We start from the raw sequence: 24,829 nt of genomic DNA, 5'->3' as shown, positions 1-24,829 counted from the left end.
GCAAGGCGCGCTTAATTCTTCCACTGCCACCTTTTCATCGGTGGGCATGCACAACACACACCGGTTGTGGCTTCTTGCAACTTCTGCATTCCGAACCTGCTACAAACCAGGTTTTGAAGTTTCAACAAAGTGCAAATTGGTCACCAAGCTTCAACCGATTTGGTGGTTGCATACGATGCAAGCCACCTCGGCGTGACTATACATTGATTTGTGTTTTCAACTTCCTCCTCGGCAGCCCAAATTGTCGGCAACTTTCAAGTTTATTTGGTGTATTGCATACGACGCAAACCAGACTATTAGCACCTCGAATTTTCTCCGTGCTTTCGAGTGAATCATCCACTGCAGTTTTGCTCGTTGTTGTCAAGCTGGTAGTGGTCACGGATTGAACTACGCTTTCGAAGTCGGCGTTCTTTCTTCTCAAAGACGTAATTATACGGTTCCTTATCGCATACGGCTACGAGCTCGTTGGAATTCAGATATTGTCCTTTCTTTTCTCGCACAGTACGTCCACAGCATGGATTCAGACATAGATATGCATCATGCATTTGATTTCGAGTAGTCCGCACCCGTTTCGTCTGTCGATGCCACGCGGACGGTTCCTCTCACGGAGAGTAATCGTGCCCCAACGGCAGCAGACGATGCGTATGAGTTGCTCGACATGCAAGATTTCCGTGCATTGCAAACACGCATGACTGTGCTTGAAATGAATTTTGCACAATTAAATCAGAATGTCACAGCATTATCCGATTTGATTAAGTTGCATATGCGGCAGCAGGCCACGGGCCCTGCTAGTCAGCCAATTCAGGAGCACGGCTCCACACCAGGCCAAGGGCCAGGTGCTGGGCAAGGCCCTCCTCCGGGACCGCTGCACTCTCTGACCCAAAAAGAGGTGGAAGATTTGTTGAAAAATACAAAGCCACCAATTTTTCGGGGAGAAGAGCGTGAGTGAAACAAGGACACCGTGAATATTTTTCTCAGTAAGTGGGATGTTATTCATGCCCTTAGACGTACCCCGGATGCAGCCAAGGCGTTGCAGACAAGTCTGAATTTGGACAGCAAGGCCTACAAATGGTGGATGTCTCTCAAGGAGAAGGGCATGCTACCACAGACTTGGGCATCTTTTGAGAGTGTCTTCAGGAAGGAATTTCTACCTACCAATGAGAAGGATAGAAATTGGACCGCCTGGGACGAATGTTCTATGCGCCAGCATAAAACATTATTGGAATATATTTCCCATTATCGGGATGTGATCCTCAAGCTGGAAGGGATGGATACCTTTCAGCAGGTGCATGGGTTCATCCGTGGGTTAACTCCAGATCTTAAGAAGCACGTTAAAACCCAGGATCCACAAACACTTGAGGACGCAATAGTGCAAGCTCACATCCATGATGATCCCGATGATCGGGCATTGCATAGTTCGCATGTGCATGGCACTACACCTGTTTCAACACGTCCACAGCATGTGCATCATAAAAGAAAAAATGTCTCTACTGCATCAGAGACCTCCAAAAAGCCCTAGGGGTTTAGAGGTCCTCTCTCAACGGAAGAGTTTGAGAAAGCCAAAAAAGAAAATTTGTGCTTTAAATGTTTGGGAACTGGACATAGCAAAAAGGATTGTCCCAAGGGGAAATTTGCTGCTCGAGACAAGGGGAAGGAAAAAGCAGTACACATGGTGCAGCTTTTACCTCTTGAATCCTCTTCCCAGTTTGCTAATGTGGAAGTAACACACACCGAGGCGGTGCATGAGTGCTGTATCACGGCCTCCATGTGGCAGCAGACTTTCGGACCACATGAGTTGGTGCGTATGCATGGATCTATCCAAGGGCACAGGGTGCGGATCTTGGTAGACGACGGTGCATCGCACAATTTCATCAATTATAAATTGGTGAAACGACTCAAATTGCCCCAAACCCCGAGTTCCCATCGCTACAAGGTAGCAATGATTAACGGCCATGATGCTGAGATATGGGAAACTCAGGTTAAAGATGTACCTCTGGAAATTCAAGGATATCGTACCTCTTTGGATTTCCAAGTCATGAATATGGAGAGGGCGGATGTGGTTCTTAGTCGTGGATGGTTGCATAGTTTAGGATCATCCCTTAGACGTAGCTATGAGCATAATAGTCTAATGTTCGAATCCAATGGTGTGCACGTGCTGCTGTTGGGGGAGAAGGATGTACCTTCCTCACCACTTATTTGTACAGCTGAGCTTATGAAGCTCGCTTCTGATGATGCAATAGAAGAACTCTTTTTGTGTTACTCACTGTGCCATTTTATTTCCAATGTGGATGATGTTTTTAATGATGCTAAAATTTTTGAATCAAACTCTCAACGCCGCATTCTTCTCTCTCTCCTCTTCCAGCTATGTCTACTAATTCAAAACAAGCAAATGTTGCTAATGAATTGAAGGAACTTTTAAGGGAATTCAAGGATGTGTTCCTAGATGATTTGCCACTAGGGCTACCGCCGACACGTTCTGTGCAACATGGCATAGACGTGGTTGCACGCAGTAAGCCAGTGAGTAAACCGCCTTACCGAATGAGTCATTCGGAGGCTGCTGAGGTGGAACGTCAGCTTGCTGACTATCTCAGTAGAGGGTTTATTCAACCGAGTTCTTCACCATGGGCCTCTCCCATTCTCTTGGTGAAGAAAAAGGACGGTAGTATGCGCATGTGTGTAGATTATCGTGGATTAAATGCGGTTACTGTTAAGAACAAGTACCCATTGCCACGAGTAGATGAGCTGTTTGATAAGCTTACCCACGCTCGTATATTTTCAAAGATTGATTTAAGATCTAGGTATCATCAAGTACGCATCAGGCTTGCGGATATACCCAAAACAGCGTTCCGAACAAGGTTTGGACATTATGAGTTTTTGGTAATGCTCTTTGGGTTAACCAATGCTCTAGCTATGTTCATGACACTCATGGATAGTGTCTTGAGACCATACTTGGAAAAGTTTGTTATCGTTTTCCTCGATGACATTCTTGTATATAGTGCATCTGAGGAAGAGCACTTAGTACATTTGAAACAAGTGTTTCATTTATTACGCCAAAATTAGTTATATGCCAAGGAATCCAAATGTGATTTCCTCAAGGAGGAAATTCACTACTTGGGGCATGTTATTTCGGCTGCAGGGTTACACATGGATCAATCCAAGGTGGATGCCATTCGGAGGTGGCCCTCTCCCAAAAATTTGGAAGAGCTCCAGATTTTTTTAGGCTTTGCAGGTTTTTATCGACGATTCGTTAAAAACTATGCCCATATTGCTGTTCCCATGACAGATCAGCTGAAAGCCAAGGGCAAGACTTTTCAGTGGGGATTAGAACAACATCAAAGTTTTGACAAACTTAAAGACACATTAGCCACAGCTCCTGTTTTGGCTATTGTGGATCCCTTAAAGCCATTCGTTTTGGAAACGGATGCTAGTAATCGTGCGATTGGAGCAGTCCTTCTGCAGGAGGGAAGGCCAATTGCATTTGAAAGCAAGAAGCTGGATTCAGCACAGCAGAATTACTCTGCTTACGAACGAGAGCTCTATGCAATAGTGTCTGCTTTAAAGACATGGCGACATTATTTGTATGGTGCACAGTTCGAGATTGTGTTTGACCATGAAAGTATCAAGTGGTTTACACAACAAAGTGATTTGAAGGGTCGCAAGGCCAGGTGGGCTGAGATTCTTCAGGAGTATGACGCCAAGCTACGATATCGTAAAGGGCAGTACAATGTAGTGGCTGATGCTCTCAGCCGAATGCCAGAGATCAACTCTCTCCTTTTCACGGAATTGCGGAGTGAGTTTTTGGAATCTCTCAAAGGTAAGTGCGAGCATGATACTGCATACTCCAAGGTGTGGAGCTATGTTAGAAAAAGGGATCCTTCTCACTCCAATGTTGGTAGTGGTTTTGTTTCCTCCACACCCAGTTCTCCTCTTTCGAGTGATGAACTGCAGAGATGGAAGAATTTTTCCATAGATGATGGGTACCTACTCCACAAGGGGAGAGTGTGTGTACCGACGGACGCGGACATTCGGCGCCAAATTCTTTATGAATGTCACGATAGTCCAAGTGCAGGGCACCTGGGAATTAAGAAAACTTATGCACTCGTAAGACGACAGTTTTACTGGCCAGGTTTGCATGGGTATGTTCAAGACTATGTCTTGCATTGCCAAAAATGTCAAGTTAATAAAGCAGAGCGCCTGAAAGCAGGAGGACTCTTACATCCTTTAGAGATTCCCAATGGTAAATGGGAAAGTATCTCCATGGATTTTATTGTGGGTTTACCAACCACTATTCGAGGACATGACTCGGTATGGGTGGTCGTAGAATGGTTGACTAAACTTTGTCGGTTTATTCCAACCAAGTCAACCATTAAGACTCCAGAATTAGCTAAGTTATTTGTGGAAAATCTTTACCGGTTGTATGGATTGCCAAGTAACATTGTGAGTGATCGTGATCCCAAGTTTAACAGTCATTTTTGGAGGGCTGTTTTTAAACGATTGGGTACACAACTTAATTTCAGTACGGCTGATCACCCTGAAACAGATGGTCAGACGGAACGAGTCAACCAAGTGCTAGAGGATATGCTACGAGCATACGTTAGCAAGAAGCAATCAGATTGGGAAGATTATCTTCCTATTCTTGAGTTTGCATATAATAGTGTTAAGCATGTTACAACTGGTTTTAGCCCATTCATGCTTATGTATGGTTTTCAACCTAGATCACCAGTGACGGTGGGGTTGGCAACTTAGAAGCTCCAACAGGTCAAGGAGTTTCTCCAAGATCATATGGAAATGCTGAGACTTGCTCGTCAAAATGTTCGACAAGCACAGGATCGGTATAAGAAGTATGCTGATGAGAAACGTCGGCAAGTTATCTTCATGGAAGGTGAAGAGGTATTTTTGCGTGTGCCAGAGCATTCAAAAACTCTAAAGACTGGACCGACACCCAAATTATCTCCCCGTTATTGCGGGCCATTCAAGATACTCAAGCGAGTTGGTGATAGGGCCTACAAACTTGAGTTACGTGCGCACTCGCGTGTCCATCCGGTATTTCATGTAAGTCGTTTACGTAAACGCTTGCATGGGGACAACAATGTTATCGACCAACAAATATTGGTTGATTTCACTGAACCTCTCACTCAACCGCATGAACCTTGTCATAAAAATTAATATCTATCCAACCCAAATGATTTTCTCATATTAAACTGATCACTTAATGTGGGAGAATACACGGGAACAAGGGTTAAGATATAGACATGTGCTTATAGATCTATCTCACGGGGCCAATGGTTAAGGGGCCCAAATGAGAGATGGTCTATCAAAGAGCAAGGCTAACCAATGGAGCATAAGACCTTAGGGTTAACTTCATTGAAGACCTCCAATAATGTGTGTAAAAGTCCTTTGACCTTAGGCAAGCTAGGGCTGAGCTTGAGGTGGGAACCCGGCCTAAGCTCGAGGTGCTTGTCCTGCTTGAGGTACTTGTCGTTCTTGAGGTGCTTGACATGCTTGAGGTGCTTGATTAAGATGCTTGAGGTGCTTGATTAAGGTGCTTGAGGTGCCTTGAGATGCTTGCCTGAGATGCTTGTGGGAACACCCCCTAGTTCAAGTGCTTTGTCATGCTTGATGACTAAGGGGCTTGCTCATCCAAAGTCAAAAAGATCCCTACAAGGAGGGGGGCGAGCCTACAAGGGGGGGGATGAGAGAGAACACACACACAAGGGAAACCCCAGCTTGAAGAGGCAGCAAGAACACTTGTCAAGTTCCTCCTCATGTTGCCCTCATGGTGTGCCTGAAGCCTATTGGTTGGCCACCCAAGGGGTCCAATGATAATTTAGGATATTTAATTAATTGATTTTGCATTTATCAAGTCCTCTCTCTCAAAGGGGAAAGGGGGACACTTGTCCCAAGACTACCCCTGTTGCTTGTAATGGCTCCTGCTTGTGATTGGCTAGGCCTGGAGGGGTCCAATGAGCTTCAAGCATGAGCTACAAGGAGGGGTCGACCCAAGCAAGCTAGGGGGTTGCTTAGGGGGTATACTCACCCACACACACTCACAAACACTCTCATGGTGTGCTATGCAAAGTGCAAGAGCTCCATCTCCTTCTCGAAGCTCCTTGAGAAGTTGAGAGCCTACACCAACTCTCTTGGCTATGAAATGCAAATCCAACCAAGAGCTATGCTTCAATGCTTAAGCTTGCCATCTTCTTCTTCTCCATTACTATGCTATTATGTATGCTAGCAACAAGAGTATGATAAGTGAGGAACTAATTCTTTCTCCTATGAAATGTTTCTTCTTCCTCTTCCCTATCCTCATTCCCTGCTAGCTCTCTCCACCTTCGAAGGTGTTTGAGGTCTTGGGATAGTTAATGATTTCTACAAGTGCATGTTATGCTTATTGCAAGAAGGCTAATGGTTTATTGCAAGTAGATTAATTACTTAATGCAAGTAGATTAATTGTATTGCAAGGTAGATTAGTTATTGCTTTAAGCACAAGTTGATGCATAAAAGCATACATCTTCATGCACTCAAATGATTTAGGGAACACAAAGATTAATGATGTTCACAAGTTCTTGTTTGTTTTCAAGCTAAGATTGATTGTTGAAATTATGCAAAAGCTTGGTGTGTGAACCTTCCATCTCCATATTGCCAAGGAGGTCTCAAGGAACACAAAGATTGTATTGTACCAAGTCTCTCTTAATGAGAGAATCTATAATACAAATGCCTTTTGGAGGGGGGACCGGCTCCACGTAAATCCGGTCCTCAACTGTTGTCATATTCTCTACACTCTCTCTCTTGTAAAAGTATTGTTCATGCTTAGTTAATTAAGTGTTATGATAGAGTTGCTACTACCAATTAAGTTCACCCTGTATGCTCTCAAAATTTCTCACTCTAATTCTCTTAATTCCGCTATTCTCTAAGTTCATAGGCCATTCCCATTACATTGGTATCAGAGCATTTGGTTTCTCTTTTCTTGCTTAAGAAGAGAGGTCCTTAAGTAGCCTATAAATGGTTGATGTTGTTAATTATAATAGAGTAAGTGGAACTGGGATCTAATATCGGTTTTGTTAAGCCCACTATGTGGGGGATGGTGCACACCTCGGGAGCTTTGGACTTAATAATGGAGTCTTTTTAGACTTGCCTACGGCTTTACCATTACTGAGCCATAAGAAGTCCGAAAGGAGCTAGCCCTTGGCAATTCTGCTATGTTAGACCTACTCCAAATTTGTTCGCCAAATTTTGTTCGCGTATGGGGTTTTGTTCGCCAAATTTTGAGCCTTTTACTATTTCTGGGAGTCCGGTTGATGATTTTGGCGTTTTCGGTAAAAACTGCAAAAGCACACCAAAAATAGCAATTTTTATCGAAAATGCCAAATTCAACATAATCATCAACCCGGTCCCCAAAAATAGTAAAATTCTCAAAATTTGGCGAACGAAACCTCAAATGCGCTCGAAATCATGCCGTAAATACATACACAAAACAACTCGTAAAGATCACACGATATCAATTTTTTGCGGAATTAAGCAAAAATTAATGCAAAATTTAGCAAAATATTCTCAAAAAATTAAAAAAATTATCCAATAAATACCTTTAAAAATTCTGAAATTCTCCACACATAGTGGTATTAGTGTAGCCAAATAAAATCACAAAAATCACATCAATTAAATTACCAAATAATTTTGATCAATAAAATCCAAACTAGGCAATTAAATCAATAAAATTAGGTCAAAATTTGACGCATTTGGAGTGTGTAAATCCCTGTTCTGAACTCAAAAACAAATAAAGTAACCATTACACACACCAAACATGCAATCAAAAATGCAATTAATCATGCACATTAAGCACTTTTTAGACACACACACTAATAATTGACAGTTTTTACCAATCTTTAGGTGCGCACACAAAATGGTTAATCTTGTCGAAATTGCAATGTGATTTCACAAATCTCTAGTTGGGCATGACCACAACACAAATCAATCATCACAATTGATAAATCATTAAGCACACATTGATTTATATGTGCACAATCAATGGAAAAATAGTGTACACACACCTAAAATTAAGCATACACACACTCAATTAGAATGCACACACACTTGATTTTAGTGCACATACACTTGCGATTGACCATTCAAGTATGCAATTAGATCAATTAGACACACAATTAGCAACGCACATTCACCGATTAGCGATTGAACTTATCAATTTCAGACGCCACCAAATCTGAAAAATTTCGGCATTACAACGGCATGAAAATGAACAATCCAAAAATTTTCATAGCATCAAAGCATCAACATTGCATTGCAACAACATGGCATCAACATTACATTGTATCATGGTGAAGTCTCTACACAATTCTACACATGTGTAGATTCTAGGGAGGTTGAGAATACCACCTTGATTACCTTTCCAATGAAGATCGATTGACGGTTGAAAGCTCCAATCCTTCGTAACAAATTACTGTGTAAGTTAGCAAAAATTAGTGAAATTAGCAAGGGGTTAGTGTGAAATTAAACTGTGTAAACACACAATTGGCAAGATAAGGTGACAAATTAGGGAATAATGAACACATTGCTTCATGCACACGCATCCAAAATCCACAAAAACATAAACAAACAATTGAAATTAGTGAGGAAACATATTCGATTATGCCACAGTTACACTAGCATAGGCCATCGTCCCTGACAACGGCACCAAATGTTGGGGGTTTTCATCGTTGCATAGCTCCAATGACCAACAAAATTATCAATCCAGAGGGATGAGCTACCCGGCTAGGGCATGGAAACACTCACACGATTAGTGAGCTAATCATGGCAACACGAACGGTTGACTCTACGAGGTGAGCTTCTCGGCCTATGGAGGAGCTATGCCACATTGATGGGCAATCTCCACATTCACTTTCCTTCACCTCTAATCAACCCAATCACACACACTAACGATTGCAAGATGTACACAACACTAATCCTATCATGCAACTCACTAGTGGCAAGCACACACACATAGATCTATCGAACACCACACTCCAATCAAACCCACATGCACACACAAGCAAGAGAGTGTAAAGTGTGAGCTTTGTCCTAAGGTGTGAGTCAAGGAGAGGAGAGTGGATTTATCCCACATACTGTGGAGCAAGGCTGTAGAGCTACTTAAAGCTCATCTCTTGAATCAATAAAAAACAACTCATTTTGCACTACATGCTTGTCTATGGTGAGCTTGTGCTAAGCTAAGTCAATACTCAAGATTGTGTTTATGAGTCCAAGCTAATCCTATCTTGGAACCTAATTCAGTTGAGTGATAAGCTTGCTTACACACACTCACACACTTGCACCATGTTTCTCTTTCATCCACCATAGCTAGCACGATCCAAATCCTAACATTTGGTATCTGAGCTTGGGTATGCTAGCTAGGCTTGCTATTATGCATTGGCATGTTTGTACAATTAGCATTCATTGATCATCATTAGATAGATCCATTAAGTTTTCTATTTTATTGCATAATGCATACCTAATTAGTATTCCATTGGCTAGCATGAGCATGTTCTTGAGCTAAAGACTCTTGAGCCACTACTCACTGGCTTATTGGAAGCTTAATTAGCGTCAAAGCTCATTAATTTTCCATTAGGAACTTGCATTTTGCATCCAAAATCTGCTCCTTGTTTTAGTAAAATTGGCATTTACGATTGGTGTGTGTGCGTAGCCTGTCGCTCGTCGCAAGAGCTCTCTACCGACTATCTAATTGCTCAAATAGGGCTACGTTAGAGCACTTAATCATTTAATCAATTTTTCGCTCAAAGTGCATTCTCACTCTCTCTAATCCCTGCAGCAGTTTATAATTTTATGTGTGTGTGTGTGTGTGTGTGTGTGTGTGTGTGTGTAAAGTTGATGCATTAAATGCTCACACCTTCTGCTGGACCCGCGAGAAGCAACCCTATTATAAGGTGTTGACCACCTTTTGAAGACAAGCCACACTTGGGGCGCCCCACTGGCGGACTTCAAACCAGGCGGTAAGGCGTTTTTTGTAAAATTTCGGGTCCGAACGGACCCTGGCCGGCCGATTGCACCGTTCCTGCCCTGTCGCGTCCGACCGTTCGATCGGCGCCTAGCCTGCCCTACTGCCCGCGCCTGCCCGCGCTTGCCCGGGAGTGCTACCCGCCACCCGGCCTGCCCCACTTGCCCAACGGGCTGCCCCGCGTGCCCGAAATCCCACTTGCCACCTTATGCCAAGCCCCCAAAGCAACTAAGCGGGCAATCCTGCCTCAAAAGCCTTCGAGCTCGCCCTAGCATCGGGTCCCGCCTGCCTTACTGCATCCGAGCCTCAAAGGTCCAAGGTAAGACTTCAAGGCTTTTTTAAGCCCCCATTCCCACAGGCCAGAGAATACCTTGGTGGCCAGTCGCATCAAAACCTCGATCCGAAGCAAACGGGGATTCCAAGGCAAACCTCCAAGAAGCCCAAAGCTTCCAAGCTCAAGGCCCTACTCCCACCAAATTGCAGCAAGGCAAATAAACCCGAAAGCTTTCAAAGCCTCAAAGGCATCAAAGAACCGCGACCAAAGGTGACTTTTGTGAAGAGGGGCTTCATCGACGCGACGGTGAAGAGGAGCTTCACAAAAAGGGGGGGATCTCTCTCTCTCTCTCTCTTACAATGAACCCTTAAAATTATTGCAACCAAGCACAATTTTGCAAATTAAATTTTTCTATCATCAATTGTGCACCGTGTAAAGAGGCAGACACTGGCTAGGAGAGTCTCCTAAGCTAAGACCCCTCTATTGGCACAAATGGGGGACAAGGGAATAGAGAAATTCAATGGGGAGGGATTTCACACTTGGCAAACGAAGTTAAGAGGCTATCTTATGAAAAAATGTTTATGGTCTGTCATTAGCACTGCATTAGAGCAACAAGACGAACTCGATGGAGTGCACACTAGGGCATCTACACTCATAGCAAGTGCACAAAATTTGGCCAAAGACGAACAAGCATTGGAAATTATCATCACTTCTTTGCATGATAACTATGTGCATTTCATAGATGAATGTAAGCATGCACATGAAGCCTGGCATGTCCTAGAAAGTAATTTTGGAGCTAGAGCCAAAAGAAGCAAAGTTAGTCTTAAAAGACAGCTTTACAAAGTTACTATGCTTCAAGGGGAGGACATTGCTAGCCTAGTGAACAGGCTTAAGAGCATTGTCACGCAGCTCACTTACATCCAAGTTGAAGTACCAGAAGATGACAAAGTGGCTATGCTTTTAAGTGCACTTCCACCTTCTTATGACCACTCAGTCACAATTCTTGAAGAAAAAGAACCGGCACCACCATTTCAAGATGTAATCAACTCAGTCCAAGCAGAAGAAAGAAAGCAAAGAGGTTCACTCACCCCATCAGGAGGAGTAGCGATGTGTTTGACGAAACTGTTGGGACCTCTCATGCTTGTATATACACCCCTAGCTCTAAGGTATCACTTATTGGCAGTGTCTCCTTGCAGGTAGTGATATAGGCGTGATGCCTATCAAATCTTGTACACATTTTTTAAGCTTAGTAATAAAAATTCTTCTCTCTCTCTCTCTCTCTCTCTCTCCTCATTGGCTAGATCTTTAAGGTCTCTTGGGATAGTTTCCTACGACGCTAAAACTCTCTTCTTCTTCTTCTTCTTCTCTCTCTCTCTCTCTCTCTCTCTCTCTCTCTCTAACAAAAGGCAGTGCGAGTTACTGTGCCACCATCTGTGCTTTAGTGTTGGCCTTGTTTTTGTACTTACGCATTGAGGCCCGGTTCAGACAGAGCAGCGAAAGAAGAAGTGGGCTGAGTTGTAGTAACACAGGTGCCTTTTAGAAGTCATGCAGGCCCCAATTTAGAGACAAAAATTTGGAATATACTAGGAATCTTGCTTATGTGTCAACTTGTGATTTGTTGAAAACTGTCCCACTACTGGACCTTGGGTGTTTCTAACCCCTAAAAGACCTCAAAATTTAAACTTTCTCAAATTGATTGCCCAAATTAAATAAAAGAAATATCAATCTTGATATTACCTAATCCGCCTTTGCATGAAGAATCTCATGCAAATTTCAAAATTCAAATCTGACAAAATTTGCAAAATCTCGTCCAAAATTATACTTTTTTTCTTGAGTGTCTCTAAACTGGCTCCTTTATCCTAAACTGATTCACAAGTGTAAAAAACTCCCCTCCGCCCAATATTAGAAAAAAACCGGGGTCCAGTGTAGTTTAACTGAGTGAAATCCTAAAATCTCGGTTAGATTTTGAGCTTGCTTTGAAGAAAACCGGGCAATTTTCACAAGTTTTAGTGTAATTATCGACAAAAGTTTTAAATTTCGACCTAAAAACCGAGAGTATTTCAAGTTTGCCCTTATTTTCTTCCGTTAAGAAAAATGTATTTTTCTAGGCCTGCCTCCGCCATTTCTTTTACGCTAGCCCCCCCCTCGGAAGAGAGAGAAGACAAAGTAAACCTGAGCCCGCTAGCCCCGAGAAGACAAAGTAAACCTGAGCAGACCAATGATTTGCGAGTGCGCGCTTGTGTTGTATGGCAAAACCTTGTGTCAGCTCGTGTCCTCTCTTCTACCGGCGTCGTCTGAACCAACGCGCGCACGGTACGAGTTGCTTCTCTCCGCTTCCACCGCGTCGTCTGAACCTACTCAAGCTTGCAGATTGAAAAGCAGCCTCGATTCTTGCCATACTGACGGTTCTGCCGTTGTGTAAGGTGCCCGCAACATGGCAATTGATTCAATTCGCCTGCCCTTGAGTTGTGGGTTGGAGGTAAATGAGTGGCAGACTGGTTCACAACACCGGTCCAATGATCTGCTATGGAAAGATTATTTCAGAGATCCTACACAGTGGTGGGATAACCGGAACAGCAAGACAGGTTCGGCTTACCCGGACTTCAAACACAAGGCAAGAAAGGACTGCCTTTGGGTCGATGGCCGACGGAATCCTCCTTGGGTTGTCGGAGAGCTTAGAAAGAGAGACTTGGCAGTGTCAACACAAGCACAATCTACCGACCCCTGCGAATGCAATGGCAACATTGCTGAACTTGTTGCCTCTTTAAGGGCTTGCGCCAAAAGTAAAGATTTTTACAAAGGCACCAGATTACATGACACTATCTCTAAGCTAGGCTTGCTCGAGAAATGCTCAGATGCTCTTGTAACCATGTATGCTAAATGTGGTGCTCTTGCAAAAGCAAAAGCATTGCTTGATCTGTACAACAGCAGGGATATTTTCTCTTGGACAGCAGTAATTGCAGGATATGTCCGCAAGGGCCAGAGTCGAGATGCTCTATGTTGTTTCGAACAAATGCAGCAAAGGGGCATCTCCCCAGATTCAGTTACCTTTCTCTCAATATTGAGAGCATGTGGTAGCTTGAAAGCACCTGATAAGGGAAAACAAATCCATGATGAGATTGCTAGACAAGGTTTGTTGGAGAAAGATACTCCACTTGGTAATGCTCTAGTGGACATGTATGCCAAATGTGGTTCTCTTGCAAAGGCACAGCAAGTGCTCGAGGAGCTTCCTTCCCGAAATATTTCGTCCTGGAATTCGCTAATAGTCAGTTATGTTCAACAAGGTCAAGCTAAGAAAGCACTTGATTGTTACAAAAGACTGCAGCGCGAGGGCCTTTCTCCAAATGAAGTGACTTTTTCTTCCATTTTAAAGGCCTGTAGCAGCACAGGAGCTGTTGAGGTGGGAGAGCAAATCCATAATTATATTGACAGACAGGGTTTGCTGAGGAATAATGTTGTACTAGGCACGGCATTGGTGGACATGTATGCCAAATGTGGGGTTCTGACAAGAGCACAAGAAGTGCTTGATGACCTCCCTTTCCAGGACATTGTTGCTTGGAATGCACTTATTGCAGGCTATACTCAACAGGGCCAAGGTGTACAAGCGTTACACTGTTTTGAGAAGTTGCAGCAAGTGGGTCTCTCTCCGAACGCAATCACCTTCACTTGCATCTTAAAAGCGTGTGGCATCATAGGGGAATGTGACAAGGGGGAGCATCTCCATCAAGTGATCACTCAACAGGGTTTGCTCAAAGATGATAGGGTGCTTGGCAATGCTCTAGTGGATATGTATGCCAGGTGTGGGGCATGGGAAAAAGCTCAGGGAGTGCTCGAGGAGTTGCATTTCCAGGATGTTACCCTGTGGAATGCACTTATCACTGGATATGCACAACAGGGAAAAGAGGAGCAAGCACTACATTGTTTTGAGCGAATGCAAGACAAGGGCCTGACTCCAGACGCAGTGACTTATGCCTCCATCTTGAAAGCATGTGGAGCCATAGGGGCTGCAGAAAAGGGTCATGAAATTCATGATATGGTAAAAGAACAAGGGCTTCTTCAAAACGATATGGTGCTTGGTACTGCGTTGGTTTATATGTATGCCAAGTGCGGTGCTCTGGTTAAAGCACAGCAAGTGCTTCAGGAGCTGCCGGCTCGGAACGCTAACTCTTGGACTGCGCTAATTACAGGATATGCCCAGCAGGGCAAGGGTCATGATGTCCTCAGCTGTTTCAAAGAAATGCAGCTAGAAGGCCTTTCACCAGATTCAGTGACTTTTTCTTGTGTGCTTAATGCATGCAGTCATTTAGGCCTTATTGATGATGGCATTATGCATTTTGCTAATATGAGGACAAAGTATGGTGTGGAGCCAAGCTTGGAACATTACACCTGCATGGTTGATCTTCTTGGGCGTGCAGGGCACCTTGATAAGGCTGTAAATTTAATTCAAGAGATGTCACCTTCAGATGATTTTGCAATTTGGTCTGCCTTGCTGGGTGCTTGTTGGAAGTGGAGAGATGTCAATGTTGGAAGATGGGCTTTTGAGCAGGCATTGCAAGTGGATAAAACGGAAACGGCAGCATATGTCATAATGGCTAACATCTATGCAGATGCTGGCATGCAAGAGGATGCAGAAATTGTTAAAGCCATGAGACAGGAAAATCATGTGTAGAAAATGCCTGAGCTTAGTACATTCTGAATTTGAGATATGGAAAAGTATATGCAAACAGGGAGAACAACAGTGAAGGTCTCATGTCGCAGGGCCAAGCCTATGCGAGGCATGCTGAAAGGCAGGTGAATTCCATAGTCAACGCTGCTCTCCCTAATTTTATGCCAAAAGATTGAGCTGCATGTTTGAACATTGGGTTCCCATATTACAAATTATATGAAATAGAAGCGCAAATTTGTGGAAGGTTATTTACCACCTTCCCCATCAAGATGTTGTCTTTTGGAATGTTTTGATATGCTCCAAATGGGCAGGGCAAGCAAGCTCTCAACTCCTGTGAGTAGATGCTAACTGAGGGCCACTCTCCTGATGCGGTTTTCTAGTCTTGCATCTTCAAGATCTGTGGTTCACATAAAGTCTTGACAAAAACACACGGGTTCATGATGAGATTGTCTGGCAGGGGCTGTTGAAAGGAGATATGCTTATGGTTGACATGTATGCAAAGGGTGGTGTGCTCATAACAGCAAATGAACACCATTGGGCATATCCTGTGCAAAATCACCACAAATTCTTTATGGTGGATGTGTGGCTACACATCTATGATGCTTTTTTGGGGCGTGGTCGAGGATGGTGCATTCAATTGATCCAGCACGTCAACATCGTGGCTTTTGCTGAAGCAAATGTAGCATCATTTTATTTGGTTTATTGCACCATGGATGGGCATGACTGAGGAAGTGTTCCAAATTGGGTGTGACCATCTATGATCACAATGATATGGACACGGGACATGCACCTTCCTGCACCTGTGAATCGCAAATTGCAATGGGCAAGTGTTTTGTAGTGGCTATCTAGATGAAGGGAGACTATTTCCCTCGGCCGACCTCCCTGCGTGATTTAAATGGTGGCCACATATAGCAGACAAATTGTCTATGCCAGATAAAAAAGCTGGTCTAATAACCTTTGCTGTGAAGCCACATATGCCGTACATTTTGATACGATATATGCTGCGCAGTGCGTAGCTCTGCCTCTATGGTGCCCAATCATTTGGCTGCAACTGGTAGAAAGTTCCACGAAACTGATAGCAACTAGTCGAAGTTGCACATCTTAGTTTTGCAGGGTGGTTCAACCATTGAAGTGTCATCGATGCGGGTGTTTGTATCACTGCCGATACCATTGCCATGTATTTGTGTTGATACTTACGTTGGTATGCCTGTCACTGTAATATCATTTATCAAGGCCTGCATCAAAGTGCATATCAATGCCTACACTGGCATTTTATGGAAGTGTTGCTGTACATACTTATACATCGATCGACATACCGACATGCAGAATGCAGTCTGCTACCCCGTTCTGCCCAAGCTAGAGCACAACAAGCAATCGTACACTTTGGGATTAAAGAAGACATCTTAACATAAAGCGCACCATTTGCATTATACATGTGCCGTCGATCGAAACAATGTTTGTAACATGCTAACCATTCAACCACAACACACAAGAAACATAGTGCCATATACTCATCAACAAATATCGATAACCATTCGACAAGAGTGTACCATGCCATAAGCATAACCTTAAAAACAAGAGTGACGCGCCATAACCTTAACTATGCAACAAGTTTCCGTGAGGGCCATAAATCATATATTTAGCCATAGTCAAAACTAGTATATCTTGATTGGTTAGGATTGGAGGGGGTAATGGATATTAGTGAAAGTAGTGAATGGCAAAATGAAGGTGGAAGCAGGTTGCCTCGTCGATAGTTGTGTACTTTGTATGTAGATGGTATGAGGTAAACTCGTACAATGTAAGGAACATGTTAAAAGCCATGAGGAAATTTATGACCATGGGGAGAGAATGTTCTTACCAACTTTGAACATTCTTGGGGTTGGCATATTGAGTATTTTGAGGTGGCTTTTGTGTGTCACACGGTAGAACATGATGTATGCCAAGCTTGGGGCAAATGCTTGTTTTATGATGAGGACGACTATCCTCAATATCGTGGCTCCTTGTGATTTATGGCCGGTAATTGTGTATGCTAGTGTCAGAGGAAATGTACTTACATGGTACTATTTGTTGTTGATTTTCCTAGAAGCATTTTGTTGAACGATCATGCTAGCATCGGTGGCAAGTAATTGTAATTCTATTGCAGCAACGTGATTGATACTCACATGGTATAGATAGTATTTGGCAAGTTGAGCCGTTAGCTACACCTATAGCCAAGTTAATACGTTCTGTGATTATGACTGTAATACATTGACGTTGTAGAAAAGCTTCTTTCACTTGGAAGTCAATTGAAGCATCATGTAGCAAGTGTAATGCATCTCATCTCCCAAACCACTTCTTTATGTCTTGCATCCATTCCGTGCTCAAGATCTTGCTTTTATGTGTCTAGGAATTAAGAACCACATTGTGTAAATCCTTAGCTTGCATGAGTGAGGAATTAGGAATCCATCTATGTGTAAATATTTCATTGTATATAGCTAATTGTCATGATCATAGTTAAATGGATCAATGTTTCCAGCCTGTGCTTGAGCCCTTGTGTAGTACACTCTTCCTACTCTTCTGTCTCCCTCTGACATACATCATTACTTGAAAATAAACGTTAACCCAGCGGATCGCCAAATGTGTTGTGGGTTAGGTCAACACATGAACATCATACACAGCAAGAATAACCATCTACTCCACCATACTTCATCAACAACAATTCAGACACAGTAAACATAACTACTCAAAGAATATCAGAGTAAGTAGAGACAATACACTGAATAGTTGCTGCACTGCACCATCATCATCACATTCATATCAGAGAACAGATACATCGTGCGCAGATACATTCCCCACTTATATATATAAATCCGACTTAACTACCCAGTCACAAGACATTCAGCAGACTGCAACTGAAAAACAGTTACATCCGACTTAGCAAAATACAGCTCAGTAAATATCCGATAAGTCAAAATCCGACTTAGCTATTCAGAGTCAGTTTCTAACATGTGCCTCTCAACAACCATGGTTTCTCTTATTCTTCAAGGTTGAGGAGAAGGTGAGTAGGGTGCAGAGAGGAGAGGTGAAAGAGATGGGGATGATGAGTGGAGGAGTGTGTGTGAAAGAGAGAAATGATAAAGTGGAAGAGGGAGTGTGGCTGCATGGCATGGGCAAACCGGGGTCCAATTAAATTATAGCTTACAGCTCGTAGCTTAAAAAAATATGAAAACATTTGAGGCTAAAGTTTAGCTCACGGACTACAACTTTTGTTATAACCACCTTTTCAAATTTAGAGAGCAAGTGGTCTGTAAAAATTTACAAAACCGACTTTTTTTTCCATTGCACAAAGTCCTTATGGGCTTACTCTTTGGGTGATTCTTTTGAATGCCTCCAAAAGTGAGCCCTCCATAATGTATGCATGCATGCCACATATCCTTGACCTTATTTTGTGGGTTTATAATTGAAGATATTGTTGAGCTCATGATATAAGTGAATAATACAACTAAAAAAATCAAATATTGAGGGGTCTAAAAATATGTACATGTCAAAATATAAATAATATAGGTGAAAAAATATAAAGGGGTCAACTTTAAAAGTAAATCTCTCTTATTATGAGGCTACCATAAAAAGATGAATATTTTTTGTGCTCTAATTTATGAGAGTAAAAGAGAATAATTGTAGGAAGGGAAAAATCACAATAGTGAAAATATATACGCACAAATAAAACTAATTTTTTTGGATTTGTGTTGGAGTGGAGTTACACCAAAAATAAGAGAAGCGTGCATGAAAATATTTTTATATGAAATAAAGAGTATGCAAAATGGTAAGAAAAATTATGGTAATGGTGAGTGAATGTACATAGCATACATAGGCAAATAACGCAAACCTAAGTAGAAATATTTAAATAAATACCAACATAATTATAAAAAATGCTTAAATTTAAGTGCTCAGGGGTAGCAACCTGTAGACCAAGGAGGGGTAGGATCAGGAGCAGCAGGAGAAGAGAGAGTGAGGCAATTTATTGGAGCTTTATTCGTGGCAGGAAGAACCACCAGGAGAAGGATCCAGTTTGACCCACTTCAGGGGGCTACCAGGCAAAGACCTAGGAGACCACCACAACCCATTCCAATGGCTCAACCACCACCCAACCCAAAGGTCAAGGCAGCCAAGTTTAGAGCAGGGAGTAAGGAAGATGCTGACTGTCATGTGGCACAGTTTGAAACTAAGTGGCAGGCAAGTGGCTATCAGGTGATGTATGCTGATGGAGTTAAGATGGAACAGTTTGCTGCCACATTGGAAGGAAAGGCCATGAGTTGGTTCAGCCAATATGGCATTGCACATTTTGCTACTTATAATGCTTTGAAGCAGGCATTTCTGCAGAGATTTAGAAAGGAGAAGACTCCGACTGATGTCCTGAGAAAACTCAGAGACATTAAGCAAAATAAGATGCTGGTTGAAGACTATGCACAGAAGTTCAGAATTTTAGTAGAAAGATTGCAGGGGAATGAAAGACCCACTAATGAAATGTTAGCAGGTTATTTTTTGAAAGGATTGAGAAGCAGCTTAAAGGGAGCAGTAGCTAGCATTGATATTGCTGGAGGTTTGGATGACCTTGTTACTGCTGCTGCAAGGGTGGAGAAGAGACTTGGCATGACCAAGGCAAAAGGAAAAGAAGACAGTGACTCAGATTCAGAAGAAGCATCTGAAGACACAGATTCCAGTGGGAACTCAGATTCAGACTCACCATCAGACAGTGATGAGGAAACAGAAAAAAGAAAGAAGAAACAGAGCAGTAAGAAGAAGAAAGTCAAGCAAAAGCAGAGCATTGAGCAAGATTTGGTAGGCAAACTTAAAAAGTTTGGTTATTCTGTTGTAGCACCTAAAAAAAAAGTGTATTGTCACATTTGTGAAAGGGATGGACATAACACTGCTAGCTGTTGGTACAATCCAAAGAATAGAGGGCAGACAACACCTAACATAGGAAGAGGAAGACCAGAAGTTGGAGCCAATCAAGCAGTACCATTTAGGGGAAGACCACCATTTCAGAGGGCAAGACCTCCTAGACCTCCTTGGAGAGAGCAGGAGAACAATAATAATAGGAGACCCTATGTGTACTGTGGTGCACCAGATCACTGGGTAGGTCCCAATTGTGCTTTATGGGTGAAGCATAGGGAAGAAAGGGGAATGCCCATTGTGAGATATAATCAGCCCAATCAACCTGGAAATCAGCAGCAACAGCAACAGCAACAGCAGCAACAGCAACAACAACAGCAACAGCAACAGCAACAGCAGCAGCAGCAAAATCAGCCAGCAGCTCAGGCAAATGTAATCTTGTTTGATGTGTTTTCTCAGGATGAGCAGATTCAAGATACTGACCAAGAACAGGAGCAGCAAGGGAATGAAGAGGAACATCAATGGGCTTGTGACTGTAACCAATGTGTGCAGGAGGATCATGTTGAAGTTCTAGCAGTGACTAGGTCTAAGGATAAAGCACCTTTGGATTGGAAGGAGCAAAAAGGGGTAAGAGATCAGGTTACAAAAAGGATTGCTAAACACCAGGCAAATCAGGTGGATGTTGAGGATGACCCAAATGAGAAGCAAGAGCAGAATAATGGGAGTAAGGAGGTGGAGAATAAACAGGATAAGGACTGGTTTGAAATACTTATTAGCTCACCTCTTCAATTATCTTTGGATCAGTTGTTGCAATTGGTTCCAGCTTTCAAAGACAGATTGTTCAGAAAGCTGCAGAACTTGAATGGACTTGGCACAATGGACAGGCAGTTGTCTCCAGCAGTAGCAAATAGAATTGATCCAGCAGATGTGGACTTTGTGGTACCAGTTATTAAAGTACACTTTCTTGGAGAAAATTTTGATGATGTGTTATTGGATGGAGGCTCTAGGGTGGATATTTTACCAGAGGCAGTGTACAAAAGAATGGAGTTGGGAGCTCTGGCTCCAGCACCTTTTCAGGTGAAAATGGCAGACCAATCTAGGGTACAACCTTTGGGAATTCTCAAAGCACAGGAAATTCAGGTGTCAGGATTATCCTTTTTTGTTAATTTTGTTGTACTCAGAATGTCAGACTCAGCAGCTGCATATGAAATGCTGTTAGGAAGACCTTGGTTCAGATTGGCTAAAGTAAGACAGGACTGGGGAGAAAATGTTGTCATATTGAAGAAAGGGAAGAAGAAAGTAACCATACCTATGAAGGGAAGGAAGATGGTTCCATTAAGTGAGAAACCACTGTTTGCTCAGACTATTAATTTTGCTGATGAGGTCACAGATGACCAAGAGGAAGAGTTCTTGAAGGCCAATCCAACTGTTGTACCTGTGTTTGAAGTAGATGTGGAAAGCATGTTACAGCAAGGTAAGGAACAGGATGAGCCAGATACAGGTTTAGCACCAGGACAGACAGTGCAGGGTAAGGAACTGTTACAGTTGGTGGACCAGAAATATGCAATCTCTGATAAGGAACAGATTCAGCAGGAAGAAAAGGAGGCCAGGGATATGGCTGAGAAAATTTATGAAAAGAAGTTTGGGGCATCTAGTAGGGTAGAAAAGGATGAACTTCAGGAGCTGAATTTAGGAACAGAGGCAGAACCAAGAATGGTCAAAGTGAGTGCACACATTCAAGGGGAATTTCTGGCACAGCTGTTGCAATTATTGATTGATTATAAGGATGTGTTTGCTTGGGATTATTCTCAGGTGAGAGGCATTGACCCAACACTACATCAGCATAGGATTAATTTGAAAGAGGGTGCAAAACCAATTGTGCAGCAAAGATATAGAATGAATCCTAACTTTGCCAAACAGGTGAAGGAGGAGCTTGATAAGCTCCTGGCAGTAGGGTTCATTAAACCTGTACATGAAGTATCATGGTTGTCTCCTATACTGGTTGTGCCAAAGAAAAATGGAGCCTTAAGAGTATGTGTGGATTATAGAAAATTGAATGCAGCAACCATTACTGATCCCTTTCCTATGCCATTTTGTGATGCTGTGTTGGATGCAGTAGCTGGTCATGAAATGTACAGCTTTTTGGATGGTTTTTCTGGTTATAATCAGATTAGTGTTGCTGAGTTGGATCAACATAAAACAACTTTTATAACTGAATGGGGAGCCTTTGCCTACACAGTGATGAGTTTTGGGTTAACCAATGGACCACCTTCATTTAATTTTGTTGCTCATAAGGTGTTTGAACCTTACTTACAGGACTTTATGAGAGTCTTTGTGGATGATTTCTCAGTGTTTGGAAAGAAGGATAAACATCTGCTACATCTGAAGCTCTGTTTTGAAAGATGCAGACAATTCAGGATGGCTCTGAACCCTTATAAAAGTGTAATTGCTGTGAGGAGTGGAATACTTTTAGGACATGTGGTGTCAGAAGCAGGAATGGCCATAGATGTCAAGAAAATAGAAGCCATTCAAGCAGCACCAGTTCCTACCAATGTTAAAGAATTAATGAGGTTTGTTGGACAGACAAAGTGGCACTCCAGATATTTGAGGTATTTGTCTAATGTATGCTTGCCATTAACTCAATTAACAAAGAAGGATGTGGCATTTGTATGGGATGAGCCTCAGCAGAAATCATTTCAGATGTTGAAGAAAATGATATCAGTAGCACCAATTTTGCAGCCACCTGATTGGTCATTGCCTTTTCATGTGTTTGTTGATGCCTCGGATATAGCAATAGGAGCTGTACGGATGCAGGAGAAGGAGAAGGGATGGTTCAGACCTGTGTATTATGCAAGCAGGGTTCTCACAGGTGTAGAAAGAAACTATCCTGTGACAGAAAGAGAAGCTTTAGGGATGGTATATGCATTGAATAAGTTCAGGCATTACTTGTTGGGGAACAAGATAGTTTTTCATGTTGATCATCAGGCCTTGTTGTATTTGATCAAGAAGACACTTCTTACTGGAAGGCTTGCAAGATGGATGTTGTTGTTGCAGGAGTTTGACTTTCAGATTGAGCATACTCCTGGGAAGGAGCATGTAATTGCAGATTATCTAAGCAGGATTGAAACAGGTGAAGCACCTATTGGGGTAGATGATGCACTTCCTGATGCTCAGCTGTTTGATGTGCAGACTGCTGTGACTGATTCTTGGTATGATCAGTTGCTGATGTTTTTGACTGATGGAACTATACCAAGGGAGTTCAATGCTGATCAGAGAAGAAAATTTGCACTGAAAACCAGACCCTATTTAGTTATTGCAGGGGCACTATATAAGAAAGGAATTGATCAAGTGATAAGAAGATGTGTGCCAGAATTTGAGCAAAGTGCAGTCTTGCAGGAAGCACATTCAGGCACAGCAGGAGGGCATTTCTCTGGCACACATATGGAGTTTAATGCTAAGCATATGGAGGCTTATGAGGATTTGGTGAAAGCCAAATATACTCCAGGAGAGGCCTTTGAAGAAATCACAGCAAAAATGCAGTTTGCAGATTTTGGCACCATGGATGTTGATTCACCAATGCAGGTAAAAGCAGAGGAAACACCAATAAAGCTTGGTAAGGCTTTCACATTATCCAACAAGAGGAAGAAGTCTGAACCAGTCAGCAGAGTGTTTTCCAGATTGGACTTTAGTGCCGAGGAAGTCTCTGGAGTATCAGTAGATACTGGGAAATTGGACAGTGATAAAGTAGTTCAGATGCTGCAGCAGGTGCAGGAATTTGTGAGGCAGCAGAATAATATGCTGAAGGTTCAGAGTATGCAAGCTGAAAGGAATGCAGAAAAGTTGATGGAGTTTAAAGGACAGGTGTCACAGGTGAAAGAGTTTGAAGAGCAGATAGCTATGATGAAAGTAAAGTATGAGCAGGATATGGAGGAAACAGTGGGGAAACAGAAGATGGAGTTAGCAAAAGTGAAGAGATCATTGGGGGAGTTTAAGCAATGGACTGAGAAAGTGGAGGCAGCTGTTGCTTTGGAGTTGGAAGACATGGCAAAGAGGAATGCAGAGTTACAGGTCACTGTGGAGATGCAGAGGTTGAGATTGGAACCTTTGCAGATACTAGAGCAACAGATGTTGGCACAGGAGGAAATTAGCTTGAGTGCAGTATTAATGAAAGAAGGAGAAGTGTCTATCCTCAAGTAGCAGTTAGCTTTGGTTGCACAGGAGATGTGGCAAAAGACCAAGGAGAGAATGAGATTTGTCATTAAGTATCCATATGAGGTGATAAAGGCAGGGTTAGTGCATGAGGTAGAAGCACAATTGTTGAAGGAAGTGGAGGAATTGCAAAAGGAGAGAGACTGTTTGAAGCAGCAAGTTCAGCAGATGGAAGAGAATCAGAGACAGCAGCTTGCAGAGGCAGAAAAGAAAGAGGAGAATTTTACTAATAGTTTTTTGATGCAGGATGTAGCTGAGGAGAAAGTTGCAGAAGAGCAGATTGATACTGTGATTGCAGATATAGCACAAGAGGTGGAAATGGGAAAAGTTGATGCAGCAGAGTCAGATGCAGTAAAGGAAGCAGAGCTGGTGGATCATAAAGTGAATACTGAGGACCAGAGTAAGGAAGAAGCTGTGCAGCAGAGGGTGGATTCCTGATCAAGGGATCTGTGGATCCGGGTCAGATTTCTGCGAAATCTACCACCGGGACGTGCCATGTGTTGAGAGGCACATGTTAGAAACTGACTCTGAATAGCTAAGTCAGATTTTGACTTATCGGATATTTACTGAGCTGTATTTTGCTAAGTCGGATGTAACTGTCTTTCAGTTGCAGTCTGCTGAATGTCTTGTGACTGGGTAGTTAAGTCGGATTTATATATATAAGTGGGGAATGTATCTGCACACGATGTATCTATTCTCTGATATGAATGTGATGATGATGGTGCAGTGCAGCAACTATTCAGTGTATTGTCTCTGCTTACTCTGATATTCTTTGAGTAGTTATGTTTACTGTGTCTGAATTGTT

At 42.6% G+C, this 24,829-nt stretch overlaps 1 protein-coding gene and 1 pseudogene across 1 annotated transcript; both read left to right on the top strand.

Moving 5' to 3' along the window:
• Positions 1 to 12,431: 12,431 nt before the first annotated feature.
• On the top strand, positions 12,432 to 16,379 carry LOC147453596 (pentatricopeptide repeat-containing protein At5g27110-like). Its single transcript, XM_086515745.1, has one exon. The coding sequence runs from the start codon at positions 12,712 to 12,714 to the stop codon at positions 14,944 to 14,946; it is 2,235 nt and encodes a 744-aa protein (XP_086371871.1). The 5' UTR covers positions 12,432 to 12,711; the 3' UTR covers positions 14,947 to 16,379.
• A 6,994-nt stretch (positions 16,380 to 23,373) lies between these two features.
• LOC147453595 (uncharacterized) lies at positions 23,374 to 24,462 on the top strand (annotated as a pseudogene).
• Positions 24,463 to 24,829: the final 367 nt, after the last annotated feature.

The sequence above is a fragment of the Adiantum capillus-veneris genome, chromosome 7, assembly GCF_014529385.1.
Source record: "Adiantum capillus-veneris isolate H3 chromosome 7, ASM1452938v2, whole genome shotgun sequence".
NCBI classification, from domain to species: domain Eukaryota; kingdom Viridiplantae; phylum Streptophyta; class Polypodiopsida; order Polypodiales; family Pteridaceae; genus Adiantum; species Adiantum capillus-veneris.
This window is presented reverse-complemented; position numbering and strand designations above follow the sequence as displayed.